This window comes from Actinia tenebrosa, unplaced genomic scaffold, assembly GCF_029948245.1.
Source record: "Actinia tenebrosa isolate PJP-AT-01 unplaced genomic scaffold, QUT_ActTen_1.0 PGA_scaffold5__44_contigs__length_20552954, whole genome shotgun sequence".
Taxonomy (NCBI): Eukaryota; Metazoa; Cnidaria; class Anthozoa; order Actiniaria; family Actiniidae; genus Actinia; species Actinia tenebrosa.
This window is the reverse complement of record NW_028292582.1, coordinates 2292157-2314789: the sequence shown is the minus strand read 5'-3', so window position 1 is coordinate 2314789 and position 22633 is coordinate 2292157. Positions and strand designations below refer to the sequence as shown.

The following is a 22633-nucleotide window of genomic DNA, read 5'->3' as shown; positions in this document are numbered from 1 at the left end:
GCACCCCTACCAGGAGATGGAGCATTTAATCCAATGAATAACCGATATGACGCCGCAGCCCTGGAAAGGTTAATTAATGAGTTCAAACCACAGCAAAAAGACTTTCGTTATAAGGAGGGTAAGACGCATGGGCTGGGTATAGTTTACGTTTGGGGTGCCAATGGTGAGAAGCCGGCTGACTACGGACATCAGGAATACCCAAGTAATGAGTTAGAGTTCAGTGATATGGGTGGTAATAAGGGTAATAATTCATTAATTACTAGAATTCAAACGAACTACCCCGGCACTTGGGATCCATTTGTGTTAATGAAAGGAAAAGGTTTAAGGAACCTAGCCAGGATTAACCGTAGCATTGAAGCATTCGTGTACTGCATCCTGGGAGCGCAGGTAAATACCCGCAACCCCATTGTTGGATCCCAAGGCGCTTCACAGGAAACGCAACAAGAATTCCTAACTTTATTTGAGTCTGCAATAATAGAAAATGACATATCTAAATCGGTGCAGAGATATCAATTAGCGGTGCAGCAGTCTAAAGTGCGACTGGATTACGCTTTGTCGCCTGGTTGTTGGTTAATGCCAAGTAATTTGGTTATTAACACCAATTCCGTTGTGGGTTATAACAACAAGCTGCAGCGAGCTACTAAGGATATGAAGTTTGGGGTGAATGACGTGAACTCTGACATGACCAAGGGCATTACTCACTTCGTAGAGAAACCAAAAAAAGAGGTAGAAAAACCATTAAAAAAGGCGTACGTGCCACCAAAGAAACCAGTAAAGAAGGTTACCGAGGAATATGACCATAACTTACTAAAAGCCGGCTTAGCCGCCGCGGGTGTTGGTCTGAGCTATTATATATGGCGATGAACAACCCCTACGTAGCTGGAGTAGATTGTGTCTATACGACTTACACAGGCGAGAAAAAATACACCCAGGCATCTTGGGTTGATGTCACGGGCATGTCCGTGAATTTGAATTACTCAGGAAAGAAATTGATCCTTTGTAGTATTTGCATTGGCACGAGCAGCCATGCCAACGTCGGCTTTAGGTTCCTGGATGAGAATGGCGTACTGCAGCCTATGCGCGCGAAGACGAACAACAGGGAGCCTGCGCATTTCTCCGTAGAGCCCAACCCCGGCAGCGCCGAAAATCTATCGGTTTGGACTTTCCACATGGTCGCCGATTGCCATGGGAAGGTAAAGCTGCAAATACGCGTAGACGATTCTGGGAGCGTTTGCGTGAATGGCATAGAAAATCAAAGAGACACGGCTTATAACCACAAGACCATTAGCACTTTTACGGTGCTTAGTCTCTAGAAGCAAACTATGTTTGCTGAAATATATGAACCCACATGTAAAGGAAGATTGGTTTCTTTATTACTTAGAGGAGAAGGAGTACGTAAATGATGAATGGTTTGACACTGATCTTTGGGTGAAGGTTGGAGGCGTGGGATTACTTGTGTGTACTATTAGCCTTAATACGGGGTATTCGTGCAATGCTGGGTTTAGGATCGTTGATGAGAATGACCATCCATTACTGCCTTACAGAAAAAAAATTAACAATAGGAACCCAGTTCATTTTTCCTCTGAGCCCCCTCCAGTAAGCGGAGAAGATCAAAGGCCGGCGACTTTTCATATGATAGCCAATTGCCAATATGCAAAGCTGCAAATTCGTCCCAGCGATGGAGGTAAGACCATAGCAACTCGTGGTCGCATAGGAATAAATACTGTGGGACCTTCTCCACCGGATGCTATTTGGAATCATAAGCCCATTAGCACCATGACCGCCATACCACTAGTTCCGAATTACCAAGGCGGCGCGAATACTATCTTTACTTATCCCCAGTCGAGGACGCCTCGAAGGTCTGACGACGATAAGCCACCAGTAATACACGAGGATAAGATCAACCCTTCATCTTCTTCAGGAGTACCACTCCAATAGCTACGACTAATATCCAAATGTTATTCCCCACAAACTTTAGCAGTTCTCCGCCGGCCCTAAGCGCCAGACTAAGAACACTACCAAGCAGCCCAGGAATGCCGGCTGCCATCTTTTTCCCTAAGTCCGTCAGCCCATTGCCTAATTTCTTTACGCCCGCGCCTGTAGCCTTAAGAGCGGATAGGATAACTCCTACTACGCTCGAAATAGCAATCGCGAATGCCAGCGGAAGACCATACTTCAAAAGGGCTCTTTTTACCTTTTCCTTGGTGGTAAGCCCCAGCTCCTTTTCCAGGTTTTCCTTTTGCGCCCGCAATTCCGCAACTCTCTCCTGAAGGGCTTCTGATTCCCTTTGAGCTGCTTCCCTTTCTTCCTCGGTACGAGTTTGGTCCTCGATTATTTCCTGCTGCCGCTCTATTTGCCCCTCCAGGTCTTCGAGGGCCTGATCTCTTTGCCGGATTTGTTCTTCCTTAGTGTTAATTTCGGCAACCAACTGCCGCCGTTCCTCTAAAGAGCCGGTTATGATGATATGCAAGTTTTTAGCTTCCTCTTTTGTCAGGTCTAGCTCCTGTAAGGCGAGGTCGAAAGCCCTTTGGGCTTGGTCTCTATCGCGTAGGGCATTGTCTCTTTGTCCTCTAATTTCTATTATTCTTTGGGTTTTGTCATCAACTTCTCTCTTTTGAGCATCGAGAAGTAGTCGGTTTTGCCTCATGTATTCTGCCTCCCTTTCTTCCAACGTTTCTTGCAGTTCCTCGACGCGTTTTTCTAACGCAACCCTTTCATTTATGTTTTCCAATCTTTCTAACATGCTTCTAGTGGCACGCTGGAAGCCTTTTAATCTTGCTACGTCACCCCTAACTTCGCCATTTTCGTCAAAGAGGGGCTGCGGTTTTGTCCAGCGGTCTTTATCAGGAAATCTCAGGTCTTGAACGCTTATGAGGACTTTGTTTCCGCGTTCTGTGAGCCTTACGTCGTCAGCATCGAAGTGGGAATAGCGCTGCGTTAGCTCTTGCGTTGCCCACTCTACAGTTTCCCGCGCGGCTGCCCCAGGCTGCTCTATGTTTTGAAGCTCCAAGTACTCAGGGACGGGGCTGCCGTGGTTTTTTGATTGCCACATGCGATTCAAGGCGGCCTTGAAGCTTTTCCATCTATTACCATACTTGTTTTCTAGAGCCATATCGTAGATTAGGGGGTCGGTTTCCGCGCCTTTAGTCCATGCGTCGTATTCTTCGTCGTTAATGTCTACTTGACCTTCTTCGGTGGTGGGGTCAAAATCCGTTCCTTCTACTTCCATTATATATGATAAGCTCAAAGTTAAACCCCAACGTATTACCTAAGCAGGTTGGCGGACTGAAAGCAGAACGCACCTTTCACCGAGTCACCTTTACCCCCAGCAGCGCTAGACCTGGAGAAACGCTGTACGTAGGCGTGCCCCGCCTAACGGATAACCTAGTCTTAGTTCCTGGCACCCTGGCGCTAAGGTTTGACCTAGCAATACAACCAAGCACTGCGGACGCGCGTCACGTTGTCAACGACCTTGGCCGCAACATTGTCTCAAAGATGCGGGTGAAGTTCGCAGGGGAATCCCTCTTGGACTTAAATAGGTACGATCTGTATACCACGTACAAAGACTTATGGTTGACTGCATTTGACCGCGCGCAAAGGATAGAGCAGGGAATCGCCAGTGATGCCATACGCAAGGTAAGAAGCGCAACCTCTGGCGCCTCAGGAGAAGACGAAATAAAGACGGCTTATGGCACTAAATATGTCGTTCCATTAGATTTCGAAGTTATCACGAACCACGGTGCATACTACCCAAGGCAGCTAAGCGAGCTGCAGTTCGAAGTAACCCTAGCAGACACTACGAACATCCTACAGGGAAAGGACGTAAGTTCCTCAGCCGTCCACCCATACTCCGTTACTAACTTAGAGCTGCAGTATGAAACGGTATACAGCGAAGACTTAGCACGTAGCGCCGGTATGGAATACAGCTCCGGGAAGGCTTTCCTTTACGATCACGTCGTGATGTACAAGACGTTCAGCTTTACAAATAACGTCGAAGAGGTCATCAACCAAAGCATTAACCTTCCCAGGCGCAGCCTTACAGGGATAATGTTGCTGTTCGCAAAGACATACACGGCAGGATTGCGTGACTCCGAGGCGTTCTTTAATCCTAACATTACCAACGTAGGTGTTAGCATCAACGGAGTGCCTAATAAGGTTTACTCACAAGGGATAAAGCCCGCGGATATGTACCGGGAAGTCGCACGTAAGTTTGGCGACCAAATTGACCCAAAGAAATTCTTTAAGGATAAGTACGCGCTGTGGATCGACATGCGCACGACGAACGACGAAGACCTACATGGACAGGGATTGCGGCTGGTAAATACCCAGGACGGCATTACGTTGGAGATCAAGCGCACCAAAGACGCCAGCGACGCTACTAAGATCAACGCATATATCTTCGTAGTCTCAGACGCGCAACTGAGTGTAGAAATGAATCAGCTAAAAAGCGTTGCCTACTAGGCTCGCGTTCCTTGAGCCAAGCGAAAGGATAAAAAATATTCCTTACGTATAATATGCTCCGCGTATTCGAAAACAACGAAACTAAACTGCAATGCATAGTGCAAGGCGATAAGCTGTACTTTAAAGCAAAGGAGGTAGCAAAGGCATTAGGTTATGCAGACACCAAAGATGCTATTAAAGCCCACGTGCGGGACAAGCATAAGAAGAGACTTAACGAGTTGGAGGTGAATCGCCTCCCTTCTGGTTCGCACCCGCAATCCCTGTATGTGACGGAGTCTGGTTTGTATCAATTGATATTCAGCTCCAAACTGCCAACGGCAGAGTCGTTCCAAGATTGGGTCTTCGAAGACGTCCTACCTACGTTAAGGAAGACGGGGAAATACTCGTTGGATGGTCCAAATAAGTTGACCTTCAAGATCGAGGATGAGTTCGACTTACATAAGAAGGTCATCGATAAGATACGCAGGTTTTACCCTACGCTGATATTAGCGCCTGGACTCGGGGAATTGCAAGATACCACCAGTAAAAGGATAAAGTGCTGGCAAAAGGGCTACCAGGCAGGTCAACCCGACATCCTAATTCTTAACTCCCATAAGAAATACAATGGGTTCTGTCTGGAACTGAAGACGCCAAAGGGTAACGGCGTATTGTCCGACAAACAAAAAGCGGTATTGACGCAATATGAAATGAATGGATACTTAACGATGGTAAGCAACGATTACGATCTGATCTGCAGGGAAATCGACCGTTACGTCGACGGCATTCGCATACCTTGCCCTTGGTGTGTTAAGGCTTTCAAATCGCATGAGAACTTACGAACGCACCAAAAGATATTTCATAGATATAATGATTCTTGAACAAACTCACTGGCGCGACTTGCTACATGGCATTTCATACGAAATAAAAAATTACGTCGTCTTCGAGGACATTAACCGTTTAAGGTTGGTCCTCTTAGACGGCAGCCAAGAGTACAGTTTATGGGCTCCCGACTGCGTACGGTACGTACTGCAAGGTGAAGAATATACACACCTGCGTACCTATGGTAAGGTTAACGGCCGATGGAAGTTTGACATCGAACGTCGCCCGGAAGCTAATCCATTATGTGATTGATTAGATATTGGTCTGCTTCGGCGGACCTCATTTTTTCTGTTATCTGGTAAGCGGATACGGTAATCAAGGCTCCTCCTATGAACGCTGCGATTTGAGGAATCATATATCTTTCTCATTTTTCCAAGCCTTTCGTACCGCCAGGTAATGGTCTAAAGGACGTGGTCCGTCGTACAGGCAGCACCAAATATGTTGACCGCTGCGTTGACAGCCACATTTATCGCAGATGCCGTCCCAGTGTTCTCGGTTCTCCCATTTTACTCCTTCGTAGTCGTCAAAGCATACGAAATCTTGGTCTATTTCCTTCTTACGTCGCGTGAGCGCCCGGCTGGTTTCAAGGGGGCAACATCGCTCTGCTAAATCGCCGTGGGTTTCACAGACGACTTCTTCGAGGTGGTAACGCCGGCAGCGGTATTTATGCCAGTTTTCTTCGAAGAGGGGTTCATCGCATCGGCGGCAATGGCCTTTAAGGCAGACTCTATGCTCGCGGTGATATCGTAGGGCCTGTACGGTGGACAATTCCTTACCGCAGTCGCCACAAACAGTGCTGATGGTCTTTTGACAGACTTTCTTGGAAAGGTGGTATTGCAGCCGCTGCTTGCTACTAAAAGCTCTATCACATTGCACGCACTTCATTATATATACCTTATTTTTTATTGTTAAATTGTTAAACCCTGTAAGGGGTTTTAGGATAGGGTCTATTATTTCTTGTTATTTTGTTAAGCCCCCATTAAGAGATGAGGTATCATTCTTTCTCATCGTTGAAACCAGCAAAAAGATAATCATGTTAACCATTCTTCGATCGTGATGATTTAACAAAATAACAATAAAAAATAGACCCTTGCTTGAGACCTCTTTGCAGCATTTAACAAAATAACAATAAAAAAGAAAGACCTATGCTAATTCCTCTTGCTGGGGCTTAGTAAGATCTTCTTTGCGACCTCTTACTCTTCTCGAGCGTCGTCTAAAGTCCTTCGTGCTTTAGTATCCGCGGGACACCAATGTCCAACGAAGTCTTCTTCAGAGAATACCTTATTACAGTGACGGCAGGTGTATTTTTTACACGGTTTGGGTATCGGTGTTTTGGGAGGGATTATGCAGTCAGCAGGTAGTTCGCACGTAATGCAGTCCATATATCTATGGGGGATATCGAATGAAGTCCTTAATGGACTCCTTAGCCCACGTCGCCATTGTCAAAAGCGCACCAAACCGTTCCGCGCGCTTCAGACCACACATTTCATCGTACAATTCCTGTACACGCTCTTTTAACCGGTCTATCTCTTCCCTTTGCATTTCTATGGTGTCTCTTTTATCTTTTGCGTCAGCGGCAATCCTTCTTACTACTTCCACTGGGTCCATTGTATATATAATGGATCCGAATCATATTCCCTGCAATGCTCTGATAGTAGGACCCACCGGCTGCGGTAAAACACAGTTCGTGGTAGAGCAGCTATTAGGACCCTTTAGATACCGCTTTGACTACATAGTGCTGCTTTGTCCCACCTACGTGAATAACCGCACCTGGACGGGTATAGGAGTGAAAGATGACGACTTCTTCGTAGATATCTTAGATCCTAACGAGTTATCCAGCCATTTGAAGTTCTGGCACAAGCAATTCCCTAAAGATACGCAGACTTTACTCATACTGGATGACATCGCCTGCGGGGACGACGTAAAAAGACGCACCTCCGAATTAGTGAAGCTCGCCTTTAGCGGCAGACATGACAACATTAGCGTTTGGTTGCTTTCCCAGCAGCTTACCAGCGTCTCTAAGCCCTTTAGGGAAAACATAGGCTCTCTCGTAGTATTTTATACTCCGAGCAAGTCTGACCTGGAAACCATCTTAAGCGACTACGGCGGTGAGATAAGCAAGGAACAGTTGTATGAATACATGCGGCATTTAAAAACGCATCAACATTCCAAGATGATCTTCTCTTTGAGGTTTCCGTATGACGTTAACATATATGGACATTGAGCAGCTCATAGATGAAGTCCCCACACAGTTAGATGAAAGTAACCTCAAGGAACAACTTAACATTCTTGTGTCTTCTGGGAAGTGCAAGGAAATGATAGGTAAGGAACTCACCCATGAGCAGGTTAATAAGCTGTCAGAAGAGGAGGTTAAGAAGTTCCATAAGAGGTACGAGGCCGCCCTCGCAAGTAAGACCACGGACGCCGTAGCAGACTCCGCTATCCGACTTGCCACTAAATTGCTTGGACTTGCACTGCCCATAGACGACGTGGAGCAACTACAGAAGGACATAAGAGATGACTATGTCATCGCCCAAGAACTTAAGATAACCTGTGGGTGGTTGTCTTTGAAGTGCGGTAAGTTAATGGCAGTCGCCTCTGCGGCTTTGCACGTAGCTCAGCACGTCGACTTGAAGGAGGTACTAGGTTCCTTCGGAACATCTTGGAAGGACTTCAAAAAGGACAGAGAAGTTGAAAAGGTCTTTCAGGCAGCACTTGCTGAGGTACCTGATCAAGTCGCCTCAAGTACTTAGTCAAGTCGTTGTCAAGTCACCTCATGTACTTAGTCAAGTCGTTGTCAAGTCATTCTCAAGTACCTAGTCAAGTCGTTGTCAAGTCGTCATCAAGTTACTTGTCAAGTCCTTCAAGCCCCTTAATATAAGATGAGTGACACCGAAGAACAACCAGAAAAGGCTCCCGTAGAAGATACCAAGATTACCAAGGCTAAATCTCCGGGCAGAGTCGCTGCCGGTAAGAAGCTCGCGGAGATGAACAGGAAGAACAAAGCAAAGAAAAAAGAAAAGGTGGAGGAAAAAGAAGAGGAATCCTTCATTAATCCTGGGTACGTCATCGGCGCGTTAGGAGTCGTTATAGCAGCAGGCAGCCTTTACTTACAATGGCGGGCTACGAAGCCAGAAGTAAAGTGGGAGGCCGTGCATGTGCCGCCAACATATCACGCACCTGTGGAGGTTAGAAAAAGTAAGATCCCTGAAATGGAGTAGATTTATCACCCGTGGCAACCTAGATTTTCCTTCTCGCTTTGTAATATAATGTCGACCGCGTTATTGAAAACTGTTGAAGAAGCAGCTATCATTACTTCCATCGTTGCGGGTATTGGTTGGGTAGGTAAGAAAGTGCTCAAAGAAGACTTTACTGAAGACCCAAGCAAGAGCTTCGCTAATTTTGCTAAGATGACCGCTGCCGTAGGCGGGGCTATCATGGTAAAGGATTACCTACGGAAGGAAAAGTACCTACCTAATGTATAATGGTTAGCTTAGTCGCAGGTGGAGTCATTGCAGCTTTAGCATTTACAGGGGCTAATTATGGTGGTCAATATTTGGATAGATTAGTTAGAGGCGACAAAAGCGGTGCCGCCGAAAGAAAAAGGCACGACTTAGCGCTGGAGAAATATCAGCGGGACGTGGCGGCTTGGAATAAAAAAAGACAAGCCTACAGGGATTGGTTGGATAAGAATTACCAAGACAAGATGCAGGCGGATAAGAACTTCGAAAACACAGACTACGCCTTCAAACTTTATGCGCAAGCGCACCCCACAGTGGTGTTAAAGAAGCCTGACTTTAAGAATTACTACCAGCCTTCTAAGAAACAAAAAAATAGTGAGTTGGTCTTCGTGGGAGTTGCAGGGCTGGCGGGAGGCGTGGCCTTGGCGTATCTAATATAATGATCGTCTTTTTGGAAAGCGACAAGAATAACTTTACCACTTGTCTGAATCCTCCCATCCGCGCGGAAAGGGTTCGGTTGGTTAGTTGCTCTTTGTACAATTCTTGGTATAATTTAATTAATGGCTTTGTCATCGGAACTTCCGGCACCAAACCAAAAATACCAGATTCCCATTACACCCCAATAACACTGGCTAAGGAGCTAGCGAAGCATGGATATACTCTTACCACAGGATTGCCCCATGAAATGACATTCAAGAAAAATAATGGGAGCGCCAATCTAAAGGACAGTTCATTGGTAGAACTCCTGGGCCTTACTAGTACCACGATAAATAGCGGCAGTACATATGATGTGAAATGGAAAGTCGCATCCTCTTACGAAGTCTATTGCGACTTGGTTCATAGTTACAACAATGGAGAAAAGTCTTCTCTTATGTCCAAGTTTCTGCCCCAAGGTAATCCATTTGACCCAGTAGAATACACTCCCATTTCTTTGAGCTATGACTTGTCTAATTTGGTAGAAAGCATAAACATCACCATTAAAGTGGACGGAAAGACGGTGGATTTTAACGGACGTAAGATCAATCTTGTTTTGGAATTCATATAATGGGCCGCGTAGAGGACAAACTTAAAAGGATTTACTATGGGCCGGAAGGTTATTGGAAAGGAGCGTCGGCCATCAAGAAACTCGCGACCGCGGCCAGGGTATCAGACGAAACAGCTAAGAACTGGTTGAAAAAACAAACCCTCTGGCAGGTTTATCTTCCCGTGCCTAAGTACATTCCCAGGCCCAGCTTCACCGTAAATACCCCCAATGAAGTCCATCAGGCGGATTTGCTTTTCTTGCCGCACGATAAGGTGAGAAAGAAGACCTATAGGTACGCTTTGACCGTAGTCGATATCGCAAGCAGATACAAGGACGCCGAACCTATAACCAGTAAGGATTCTGGGGAAGTCGCAGAAGCCCTAGGTAGGATTTATAAGCGCGTCTTGAAATGGCCTAAGCTGCTGCAAGTGGATGCGGGGACGGAGTTTATGGGCGTGGTTACCAAGACCCTGAAAGACCACGACACTAAGATTAGAAGAGCTAAAGCAGAGTACCACAGGGGTCAGAGCATCGTCGAAAGATTCAATAAGACCTTGGCCGAGCGTCTCTTTGGGTACCAGTATTGGAAAGAGCTGGAAGATCCCTCCAAACGCAACAGGGAATGGACTCAGCGGCTCCCCCAGGTCGTCGCGGCTTTGAACAACGAGGCGGCCAGGGCTACGGGAATAAAACCCAAGGATGCCATAAAAAAGAAACACGTGGAACACAAGTCCTTCATCAGAAGTTCGAGGGCGGTCTTCCCCCATGAAAAGAAATTAGGTAATGTCACAGTCCGATATCTCTACGGACCGGGTGAATTAGAAGGAGGATCCAAAAGAGCTACGGATCCTAATTGGTCTTTGGAAACTTACCAGATCCGAAGCGTAATAGCTAAGAAGGGTCAGCCCATCTTGTATTATCTTCACGATGGCCCCACACGTGGGTTCGTCATGGAAGAACTGCTTATCGTGTGATGTCCGAATGCTATCGTATGCACTCCATCATCACACATCCATCGCTTACCGTCAAATGCAGACAGTGACACCTTCTCCTGCGTGACGTTATGTATCTGATGACCATAGCTGCGCAGGCTGTTCATCTTATGCCGCTGTTCCTTGCGTGTTCGTAATACGTTGAGGTAGGACTCGTGCGTAATGTCCTTCTTAACCACATACTTTTTTACGCCTTTAGCTTTCTTTTCTACGCCGTCTAACTTTAGCACGCTGTACATCTTTGGTTTCAGACCCACGTATTCCACGATGGGTTTTCCTAACATTTCGTCTTTCATCTTCCCAATTACCTTCTTATTCTTCGCAGAGTAAAGGAAGTGCTCCTTCGGGTAACCGCTGGTGTCGTACTCGTCTATGTCGGGGAGGCAGTCTTTGTAAACGTCTTCCGTTTGCACTTCTAGAATTAGGGAGTCGGTGTCTGTGTACAGGAGGCGACAGCGGTCTCCGTACTTTGGCTTAAGCTTATCGTAGTAGAACTCGTACATAAGCAGCTTCGATAGATCCAGCACCGTAAAGCCTGTGTAAACGGGCTTGTTTAGTAAGAGGTTTGCCCTTTTCATGTGAATCACGTAGAAGTTCAGCATTTCTACGTATCTAACGAAGCCTGGCTGTGACACGTATGCTTCTGCTTCCTCTTTGGTGCTGACTATTTTTACGCTTACGCGCTTGCGGATGTTCTCCATTGTCTTTCCGAACACGCTGTTGTTCATCAGTTTGAAGAGATTTTTCTCGAAGTCATTTTTCGCTGCGGTACGCTTTTGCGTGTTAAAGTCAATGTAGGGGCGCATCCAGGGTTCCTGCGTGAATTTTAGGACTCTGTGGATCTTCTCTACGCGCATTCCGTGTCGCACGTAGAACTGCAGGTTGCGGTAATGTACCACATACTTCTTCTTATCCATCAGGTTCATAGTTAGTTTCCTGTACGGTTTGTAACCAGGGCACATTTGCTTTTGCAGCGGACTTAGCTGCTTAAATGGTATCTCTATCGCTTCTGGTGCTAAGGGGAACTCATTGTGTTCGTCGTGCAGGCGCTCTGGGTACTCCAGATCCACTTCTAAGACGTAACCCTTGTCTTCCTCCTTTCCTACCTGCATGTAGAAGTCTATCGGCTTCACTGGATCCCATTCGAAGTCTCTCACAGGTAGGTACTGTGACATTGCCCAACCATAAAGGTTATTCGCATCCAGGTAGTAAATGTATGTGGTTGGTTTCTCTGGGTCGTGCTCTACTAAGGGGTTGTTTGCGCGGGCGTAACGTCGGCTGGGTCCGCATACGCCGCCACGAATACCGCCTTCCATAAACCGATACATGTCGTATTCCGTTAGGAGATCCAACTGCGCATTTGTCTTCTTTAACAAAGCACTCCAGCTGAGCCCAGGAGCCGTGTAGAAATTAGCGGGATCCAATCCGTAATATTCCATAGCCATCTTTCTGAAGCTTTGGAAAACATCTGCAAGCAGCACTACGTCAGACCTTAGGTAGATGTCGTGGTAGTCCCCCATGTTCTCACAGGAGTACTTTTCCCACACGTCTAACGCATGCTGGTACTCCTCATCCTTTATACCGGACTCGTTTAGGGTGCTGTAGAAGCGATCTTTGGGTGGTAGGGACTCTTTGAATCGATCCCAGGAATCCATGTATTCATATGGGTAGACTCCTTTCCTTTCCGCGCCATATTGACTGGAAATGGGAAAGTTGGTGTTATACTTTACGAGGTTTGCTAAGGAGTCCGCCATAAACTGCTGCGAATCTAAGAACTTTAGCTTACCCACAGTTACGGACATGTAGCGCTCTTTGTTGTTGGGTATGCATTTGACGTCGGAGCCGTCTGTTCCTTGTAGTAGCAAATGGGAGTCGTAACCGCGGAGGTTGTGAAAGAACACCGGAATCTCCATGTCTGGATTTACTTTGAAGTTTATATTACATTTCCAATGAGCCGCTCCTCTGTATTTACCAGTGATGTGGCAGTGATCCCTAACCTTATCCACATAGAAATCCTCAACAAATGCTTTGTGGCAGTGAATGCAGTGCGTGGAGGGCTTTCCCGGCTTCTCACCTTTCTTAGCATACTTCCCGCATTTAAAATGAGCTTCTCCTAGATACTTTCCATCTTCATCCCACGCTTTCTTGGCTCGTCTTCCAAACTGAAGAAGCGTATGTTGACAAATGTGGCATTTTTTTGCCTTGTTAAAAGCCTCCTGGTTCTCTTTGGTAAATTCCATCTTCTTTGGGCGTCTTAATTGTTCTCTTATCTCCCCCTCCTCTTCTCGCAATGCTTCTAGAAACTCATTAGCTGCGTTCTTACCTCGGTAAATCACAGGAGGGTTTGCTTTACCGTCTGATCTGACTACTATGTAACCAAAGGAGCAGATCTCGTGTAATCCTACCTTATTCGTGGCGCCGCGTTTCTGCTCTTCCTTAGTTATCAACGCTTCGAAGTCTGCATATATCACGTAAGGTACTTGCATCTGCTTTTGATGGTTTGCGTATGAAAGCTCTTTGTTGGTGGGCATCTGGATCCGTTGCGCCACTTCTTCGACTCCGCGGCAGATCTCATCGTGTTTCTTTAGGGCATTTAAGGATGTAAATGACAGCAAGCAGCAGTCACAGAAGTACTTTTTGCCTTTGTGCTTAGTATGTCTGTAGAATAGTCTGCTAATGTGTTTAACCCATGAGTAGTGTCCGCCGTGGTAGAATAAATGTACGCGCTCTCCTTTACTTTTTGACAGAACTAACGGTACTATCGTCTGCTCTCTGACTCCGTAAACGTTAATTGCTAGATCGTTTATTTCCTCAAATATGGGGATGTCTATCAACTGCATGGGAAATTCCACACCATCCCACTCTAAATCATCTGTGGGATACTTACTTGTCCTACAGGGATCCTTCTCTGCTGGATACAGTGCAGACCTGATTGCCCACATAAAGCATCGATTGTCTTCATTCTTCACGTTTACAATAGCCTTCTTCCTTTCTACCCACGTTGGTAGCGGTACGTAACTCCCCCCTCGTATGGGTACGTACCTGGCTATACTTATCTCTATTCCTTCAACCTCCTCTACTGTCCAACCCGATCCTTCTTTCGTGTAGTTAGACAGCGACTCCATTATTGCTTCTAAGGCTTCACTGAGTGACCTATCCAGATTCGTGGATTCTAATATCACTAACGACTTTGATCGCAACATTGCTGTCGTCATTACCTCGTCTTTTGACAAACTTACTTCTACCATTATGCTCGCTTTCAGGGCTCCTAATTCTTCTATACCTTTTCGGAGAGTCCTTTTAACCTTCCTTTCTGACTGACGCCAAAACTGTCTAACGTCAATCTCACCGTTACCGGGTATTGGCACCGTGCTGAAGTTGCTTTGGGATTCCATCTATATAATAGGAAATATTTTATACCTAATACCAAGCACTTTTTAAGTCGTCGTAGTCGTACTCACAGTCCTGACAATGCCAAAACAATTTAACCTTAGTCTCAAACTTCTTACCACATCCACAATCATAACTGCTCATACACTTCGTCTTCATTTTCAAATGCTTTTTCAAATCCGCTTCTTTCTTAAAAGTTCTCTTACAATCTTCGCACTCCATATATAGACTAACATATTTGCGCTGTTGCCCCCAACCACACTTGGAGTGGGGATTGTCCGTAGGTGGATTTTTGACACGGGTCTTGCCCGTGTTGAGATTGCGCTGGAACCCCCATTCCCTATACTACTCGGGTAAAATGTCAGTGTATATTCTAATATTTGATACCGAATAAAAAAGTCTGTCTGTCTGTCTATATATTGTAAGAAAATGAACCCGGAAATACGTCACAACTTTAACCAAAAATATTTTCAAAATCTTTCTAGAAAGGTCAGTTACATACTCATCATTGTTAGCAAACCTCATTAATTGTTTTTCCAAGAAAATATTTTTGCATCGCAAGGATTGAGTTGTGAAAATTTTCTCTTTAGTAGCAAGAATTTATCAAACGAGAACAGCTGATATCAGATGATGGGTCAGGTTGGTTATTTTACAGTGAGGACACTCGAACCGTAAACACTTCGTGCATTTTTTACCGGTTATTATTAACTAAACTTTCTACGGTTTCAAACTCTCTAAAATCAAGCACTGAGTTCAAATTTACAGAGTGATCAAAATGAATCTTATTTCCAATCGATTGGCTTATTAGGGGATTATTTAAAGTATGCATTTAAAAAAATGACTTTAATCTCGAAGTGTTCACGGTTCGTGTAATCGTGGAGTATAGCTAATTAATCCAAAATGCTAAAATAATCTACTGTCTTCATGCCTTGGTACGCGTAGCTATGGGATATGACATTCAAGATGGGCACTTTTTTTTTTTCCAATAATGATTGTAAGAAATCCGTTCATTTGGCGAACAACCCAGACACAATTACGTCAACCTGGCACCTGGTTTGAAGATATGTTTTCGAAGTAAAATTTGAAGATTCGGATCTTATTCCATTTCAAGTGATAATTTTAGTGGATGTACGCCAAACAGCAAGCATATTTGGACGCTATGGAATGAGAATATTGCTATATGTTGAAGATCTATTTCAAATTAATAATAATAATAATGATAATAATAATAATAATGATAATAATAATAATAATGATAATAATAATAATAATAATAATATTATTATTATTATTATTATTATTATTATTATTATTATTTTATTTATTTATTTTTTAAATTGGAAGATATTGGGCTTCTCGCATTAATGCACTAGTCAAATTAAACCCTGACTCCCTCTGGGAGGGATAAGTGGGGATTTGGTGTGGATTTGTAACCTTTTTAGCAGCTTTTTGGGTCCCGACTATGTGGAGGATTCAACAGATTTTGTCATCCCTACCGAAGGAATATAGAGCATTAGGTTGGGATTCGCTTTGTAAATTCCAAGATGGCAGCCATTGCTCCAGCAAAGAATTTTGGGTCGCAACAAGTAGTTATAAAAAAGTATGTTGCCAAGCCAATTTTTGTTGCCCCAGGGGGTGGGTCTTTTTGAGAGAGAAAACAAAACTGGCTCGGGGAGATTTTTGATGATGAAAGAGCCACCCACACTCGACGAAAAAATGGATTTGTCATGTAGGCAAACATATAGACAAATATATGGGCAAATATCATATTTGACTAATAGTAGACAATATTTGCCCAATGACTGTATATGATATGTACCTACACATTTATCCCATGGGCACAGATGGCAAAGTCCGTATGGCCCAGTAAAATCCCAAACGGCAAATATATAGCAGATATCATATCATCCATACATTTACCCGGTAGTAAATGTGAATGCTCATTTGATATGTGCACGTATTTGCCCAGCCCGTATATGTGTTTTATGCCTTACGTATACCCTGTGTTTCCCCAGGCCGTATATGTGATTCATGCCTTACATATACCCTGTATTTTCCCAGGTCGTATATGTGATTCATGCCTTACATATACCCTGTATTTTCCCAGGCCGTATATGTGATTCATGCCTTACATATACCCTGTATTTTCCCAGGCCGTATATGTGATTCATGCCTTACATATACCCTGTATTTTCCCAGGCCGTATATGTGATTTATGCCTTACATATACCCTGTATTTTCCCAGGCCGTACACGTGATTTATGCCTTACATATACCCTGTGTTTGCCCAGGCCGTATATGTGATTTATGCCTTACATATACCCTGTATTTGCCCAGGCCGTATATGTGATTCATGCCTTACATATACCCTGTATTTTCCAAGGTCGTATATGTGATTTATGCCTTACATATAACCTGTGTTTGCCCAGGCCGTATATGTGATTAATGCCTTACGTATACCCTGTCTTTGCCCAGGTCGTATATGTGATTAATGCCTTACATATACCCTGTATTTTTCCGGGCCGTATATGTGATTTATGCCTTACATATACCATGCGATATGCTCTGACCGTATATGTGATTAATGCCCCCTTAATGCCTTAGATGTACCAGCGCGTCTTAGCCATATTTGCTCAGTTGAATTATGCTCATCATATTTGCTAAATTTAACTATGTTATCAGTCTTCAGCTATTGTCACTTATGGCAGGCCAAAAAAAATAGAAACGATATATGCCGTGACAACCACCTCATACTTTAAACATAGCTAACCTATGTTAAGAAGCAGGAAAAAAGACATAAATCATACTGAAAAATTTTTATTGTGAATTTCCTTTTCTTGACGACTGATTAACTATGAACAATTTGTTAACTACAACTAATTGAAAATGCTAGTTCTGTAAATTAATTATAGGTGTTTGATTCATCTTGTGACAGAATTTGTGAAAGAAGATCATAATATATTTAGTTGTCAATCGATCTTTGGCTTATGTACGATTCTTTTTAGATATTCTGTAGTAGTACACTTCATTTATAACTGCAAAAATTTAATTAAGGACACCGAACGTGGTTGGGTTTCTACGAGTTTTATGAATTAAATCTTGTGTCACTGTTCCTCCGTTCCTTTGGCCTGATTTCTAGGGTTTTCGTTCTTCTTTCGATTATTTGAACATTATACTTGTTTACTTGAAGAAATCCAAAGGTCAATAGGCTTAAATAGCCGCTGCTATGCCGTTTGACCTTTGGATTTCTTCAAGTAAACGAGTATAACGTTCAAGTAATCGAAAGAAGAACGAAAACCCTAGAAATCAGGCCAAAGGAACGGAGGAACAGTGACACAAGATTTAATTCATAAAACTCGTAGAAACCCCAACCACGTTCGGTGTCCCAGTGCCCTTGATTTGATAAAAACCTTTAGGCTCTCAATGCCCATTCGGGACCTCCAGATAGCGTTGGGCGTCTTGACGGCTCTCCGATTTTCCACTTCAAAAGCATGGTGAGACTGCGCTCTGACAGCCTCCTTTTTGCTTTTCGGTCCATGCTTTCCATGAACTGGTTAGCTAGGGGGCTTCTCCATGCCAGAGGGTGTTTTATTAAAACTTTACTCTGCTTAGTAGGGCCCCCTTCGTTATCAGAGCCACTGTCCGCTGTATCGTCATCAGCCTGGTCATCCGCCTCTGACATCGACTCCTCTGATGACATATACTCCAGTTTCATAATTGCCTTGACTTTCTCTTTGTCCCCTGGTGATAGCGAGGTTGACAAGTCCGCTGCCTTGGATCTGGATTTTAGGAGCTAAAAGAAAAAAGAAAAAAGAAAAAAAAAAAAAACACCGTCAGTCAAAGTTTCTTATTAAACAAAGTCATAAACGTTGCAAATTCAGTTTACTCACATTTTGTTTTCTTTGTGTTTTCCGCTGCATCTTTTGATGCCTTCCAAGGGCCCCTGAACGCTCTCTTTTGTTTCTCTTTCTCCTCGTCAGAAAGTGACTTTTAAGGGCAGCTGAAATTATATCAAGTACCCATATATTAAAACTTGAGACAAAATTTGTTAGAAATGTTGGCATTTGGCCGACAATTACTCCTTTAGCATCCATTTGTTTTTGCTTTGTTTTGTTTTGTTTCGGGTTTTTTTTTTTTTTTTTTTTTTTTTTCCCATGTTATTTTATTTCAAACTGCTTCCCCTCCCTTCGGCATTTGAATATTTCTAAAAGGATTTCGTTACCCCCTCCCCCCCCCCCCCCCCCCGACCACCACCCCCATCCTTTGTCCTCACCCCTCCCCCCCGGGTTAACTTTGATAGGTGCATAAGGCCTTTCGCACTTCGTAATATAAAATACATAAATACCTTCTAACTCGACGGCAGAGACATCCTTATGAACATTCAGAACTCTATCCCTTATTGCGTTATTAATCTGTTCGTTGACGTCATCTCTGAAACTAATTAGGAAATACCATATTTGAGTGGTAAGTGGAAACTTAATATGGAAAGTAACTATGGATGATTCAGACAATATCATTTTTATTAAATTTTCATACTTACGCTTTAGTAAAATCCCATATAAGAGGGTTTTCTTCCCTGTCCCGTAATTTCTTTGCTACCAAGCGTACTTCAGACTGTAATAACATAATATAATTCATTAAAATCATAAGATGTACCTTAAGTTATTCTTAGACATAGTAATAATGTTTTCATTATTTTTATGGCTGTGATCGTATAATATTGGGGGAAAAATCGAAATCAAATCAATTCCTTTACAAAAAAGGAAATTATCATTATCATTCAGTGTCTTGTTATTGGAAATCAATAGTAAAGTTTGGTAGCATTAACCACTGCCATGGCGGGTTTCCCGCCAATTTTAGTATTGCATAAATTATACCGCTACATAATTATACCGCTACATAATTATACCAACTACTCTTCGCGCCAAGAATTCCCAGTAAAATTATCAATAAAAATAGCTTGCTTTTTTAAATATTGCCACTTTACTTACTGCAACAGCCTTTGAGACAGTAATCTTGGTCTTGCTGTTGTCCTTATTCTGCTGGCTTTCTTTTAAGGCCGCTAGTATTTGGCGGTTTTGTTCTTGCAGTTCTTTAAACTGTTTTACAATCGTTTCGAAATTTGAAGAAATTTCTTCTTTTTCGCTGTCGGGGTCAACGTTCTCATTCTCGCTTGTTGCTTGCAATAGGCGATTTCTGTGTTCTCTTAGCACATCCTCGTTACCACCAGGGACAGAGGGAATAAGTATATTAAGCCTTTGAGAATTGGCGCCATTTTCAGTATGTCTACTCGTACTGCTTGTACTGGTAGTTGCAGTAACAGAATGGATTGGCATTGGGCGTCCTGGTAAAGGTGTAGATGTTCTTCCCATTTTTTGATCGCGACGAATGAACGCAATTTATAAGCAAAGATATAGAATGTGCGGGAAACTAGATGACCGACAGAGTTTGTTACCTGTTTGTGACCAAAAGGCGAATGAACGAATAAGTACATCCACTGAACAAATCTACCCCCTATCTATCACGGCGTATCACGTGACTTGTGATGACATATACGTTCATATAATGAAGTCTAATAATAAAAAAAGGAATAACTGTCTTATAAAAATGCTGAAGTTGTATCCAGGATTCATGTTAAGTAATATATCTATTATCTTAAAGCTATTTGCTCCATTTTATAAAGTTATGAAATTTTTTCTAAAGCCTAGATTCACGAAATATCATTGCAATAAACTTGATTAGCTTCTAGCTCTAAAACCATCGTACCATTATCTGCCGCCAACAGTGACAGCTCTAAGGAAAAGGGTGCGGTAATAAAGATCCGGCGTGCTTTTGTCCAATGGCATGTGGTTGATGGACGTGGAACTTTATTACGCTGGAATATGGCTTTTAGTCATTCAAAATGCTTGGATTTTGAGTAATTATCCCAATGATACACACCGTCTTTTTAATTATATAGTTCTGGAAAACAAAATGTCTTCTGCGATGTCAAAGCGTTATCATTGCTTTCATTGTAACGAAGATCTACATTACAGAGTATTTTGCCGTCACAAAGAAGAATTTTATGATCCTTTAACAAATCAATGGCAATTACAGCGGAATGACGACGAAGACTCAAATGATAGTATTTTCACTCACGAGATTGACGGCCAGAACGACACTTCTTCTAATGACTACAGCGAGATAAACGTTTTGGACCAAACTGATCAAGACTCCTCTGATGTGCCAAATACAAACCAACCATCAAGTGACGAATTCTTACCAGCTACTTCACAAAAAGGTATTGATGTTATACGTTTATTTGATGATTAGATTATATGATCTTTAAATGTTAAAGTCAAACTGCATATAGATAAAAGACTGAATCTTTAACAAGCGGCTGATTTGCACATGATCTAGCTCCCCTATTGGATTTACTACCAAGCATTAGTGTTATTGAAGCGAGATTAAGTTAGAGGTACAAATGATTCTTTTCTATTTCTATCTTAGCCTCGTTTTCACCGTTACTTTTAAGAAGGGTGCATTATTAAGTAATCGGCTTATGGTTGCCATCAAAACCTCAGTGTTCATTCAGAAAGGTTCATTCAAAGAGTTTATAAAATCATAGCTAGAGATAACTCATTTAAAACGCCAAAAAGAATTTACTATGTTCAAATGGATATTGCTGTACATTTTCGTCTCCAAATCAATTCATGACTGTGGTCATCCTGAGATAGCATGGTATCCGGCAAAACATGTTTGTCAAGTTAGAGAAATACAATTATAAGTAATTTATTTAATATGTCTCTTGGGTTTTTTATTTTCGATTTATCATTTTTCTTTCACGAATTATAAATTGTTGTTTTGCTGACTTAGAAATTTATATTTTATTTTCAATGGAAATCATTTATTTTCAGAGCAAAATTTGGGTCAAAATTATGCATTTAGGGACCGGTCATTATTTAAGTTGGAGGGGGGGGGGGGGAGTGGGGGGGGGGGGGGTGGAGGAGAAATTGTCAGTGAGGCAAAAAAATTTCAAGGCCCCCCCTTTGAAGGCATCCAAGTTTATTGAAAACCCCCCATGGATTGTAGTAAAAAATTTAAAAATTTTCCCTAAAGTCATTTTTAAATTCCAAGACCCCCCATTTTTCACTAGCAAAAATTTCAGGCCCCCCCCCCCCCCCAATTTTTTCTTCCCCCCCCCCCCCCCCCCCCCCCCCCCCCCCCCAACTTAAATAATGACCGGTCCCTTAGCCCATGAGGTTTTTTTTACTGACATTTTTTTTTCTAGTATTATAATGGTTTCAGACTTTATCTTATACTATGTTGCAGTTATGCAATGCCGAATGAATAAATACATCGTATTTGCTTATGTTTAAAGGAGACGGAATATATAACTTTGAGGAAGAAGATCAAGTGTTTTGGGATGACAAGTCGGACAGTGAATCTGACCATGAAGAGATAGAGGAAATGAAAAGAAGGAGATTGGTTGAACTTGGGATATTGATATCGAAGACCTAGAAAGAGATTTTGAACAATCTAGTGCAGAAATAAGCGTTGCCGTCGAAGCAAGTTCCCGATTGACCCTTATTAACTAGATTGCCTTGTTTGTGTGCTTTTGGTCTGCATACTTTTCTGTACCAGACCGAGGCATTGATATTCTCCTCGCCTTTTTTACAGCGATTTTTTCAGGTTTTGTGTGAGCTTTTGCCAATCATTTTCCCAACCGCAGTATTGGTTTTCCCGAGCTCCTTTCAAACTCTTGAAAAATTATCTTTCTTTTAAAGATAAGCATTCAGAGTATGTTGTTTGTCCGAAATGCGACACCCTATAACCGTTTTCAAGACTGCATAACAACAAGATTCGGGCGTGTCCATTGCTAAACCATGTTTCTCACATTGCTTTTCCGAATCACCGTCAATTGTTTCGCGCCGCACAACCTTGTGGAGCGGGAAATTCCTTAAGGAAATTCGTTTAGAAAAATGGACAGACGAAATTGTACCCACGTAAAGTTTATTGTTATAAAAGCATCAGAGAGACTCTAACTCACTTTATTAAGCGACCAGACTTTGTACAAAAATGTGAGATTTGGAGAAATCGGAAATGTCACCAGGTCGAATTTTAGTTGATATTTTACGATGACACGTGTTGGAAAGATTGGCCAATATTGTTTTTAACAAGCACTCCTTTCCTTGCCCAGCCTAATTAATTATGCTTTTTGCTGATGTTGACTGGTTTCAGCCTTTTAAGGCACAGTGCTACTATAGCGTTGGAGTATTATATATGGTCCAGCCTAGACATTCTTCGAGAAAAGAAAGGATACAAAGAGGAAACGTATAATAGTTGGGATAATGACCTGGCTGGCTCCAACGAGCCCAAATTGATAATATCAATAAGAACTTACAACCACTGTAGCAATTGAAACTTATTGTGGACGAGGCATCAAGTTGGCCGATGGGAGTAGAACT

General features: G+C 42.9%; 2 protein-coding genes across 2 annotated transcripts; one reads left to right on the top strand and one right to left on the bottom strand.

Moving 5' to 3' along the window:
* Positions 1–17472: 17472 nt before the first annotated feature.
* On the bottom strand, positions 17473–19810 carry LOC148906319 (uncharacterized). The gene is made up of 5 exons (XM_089037442.1): positions 19178–19810; positions 18727–18800; positions 18532–18623; positions 18077–18186; positions 17473–17979 (listed from the first exon to the last, which is right to left on the bottom strand). The coding sequence occupies exons 1-5, from the start codon at positions 19556–19558 to the stop codon at positions 17599–17601; spliced, it is 1038 nt and encodes a 345-aa protein (XP_088893568.1). The 5' UTR covers positions 19559–19810; the 3' UTR covers positions 17473–17598.
* A 158-nt stretch (positions 19811–19968) lies between these two features.
* LOC148906318 (uncharacterized) lies at positions 19969–21686 on the top strand. Its single transcript, XM_089038001.1, has 2 exons — positions 19969–20466; positions 21547–21686. Exons 1-2 carry the CDS (start codon positions 20031–20033, stop codon positions 21684–21686), a joined length of 576 nt encoding a protein of 191 aa, XP_088894127.1. The 5' UTR covers positions 19969–20030.
* Positions 21687–22633: the final 947 nt, after the last annotated feature.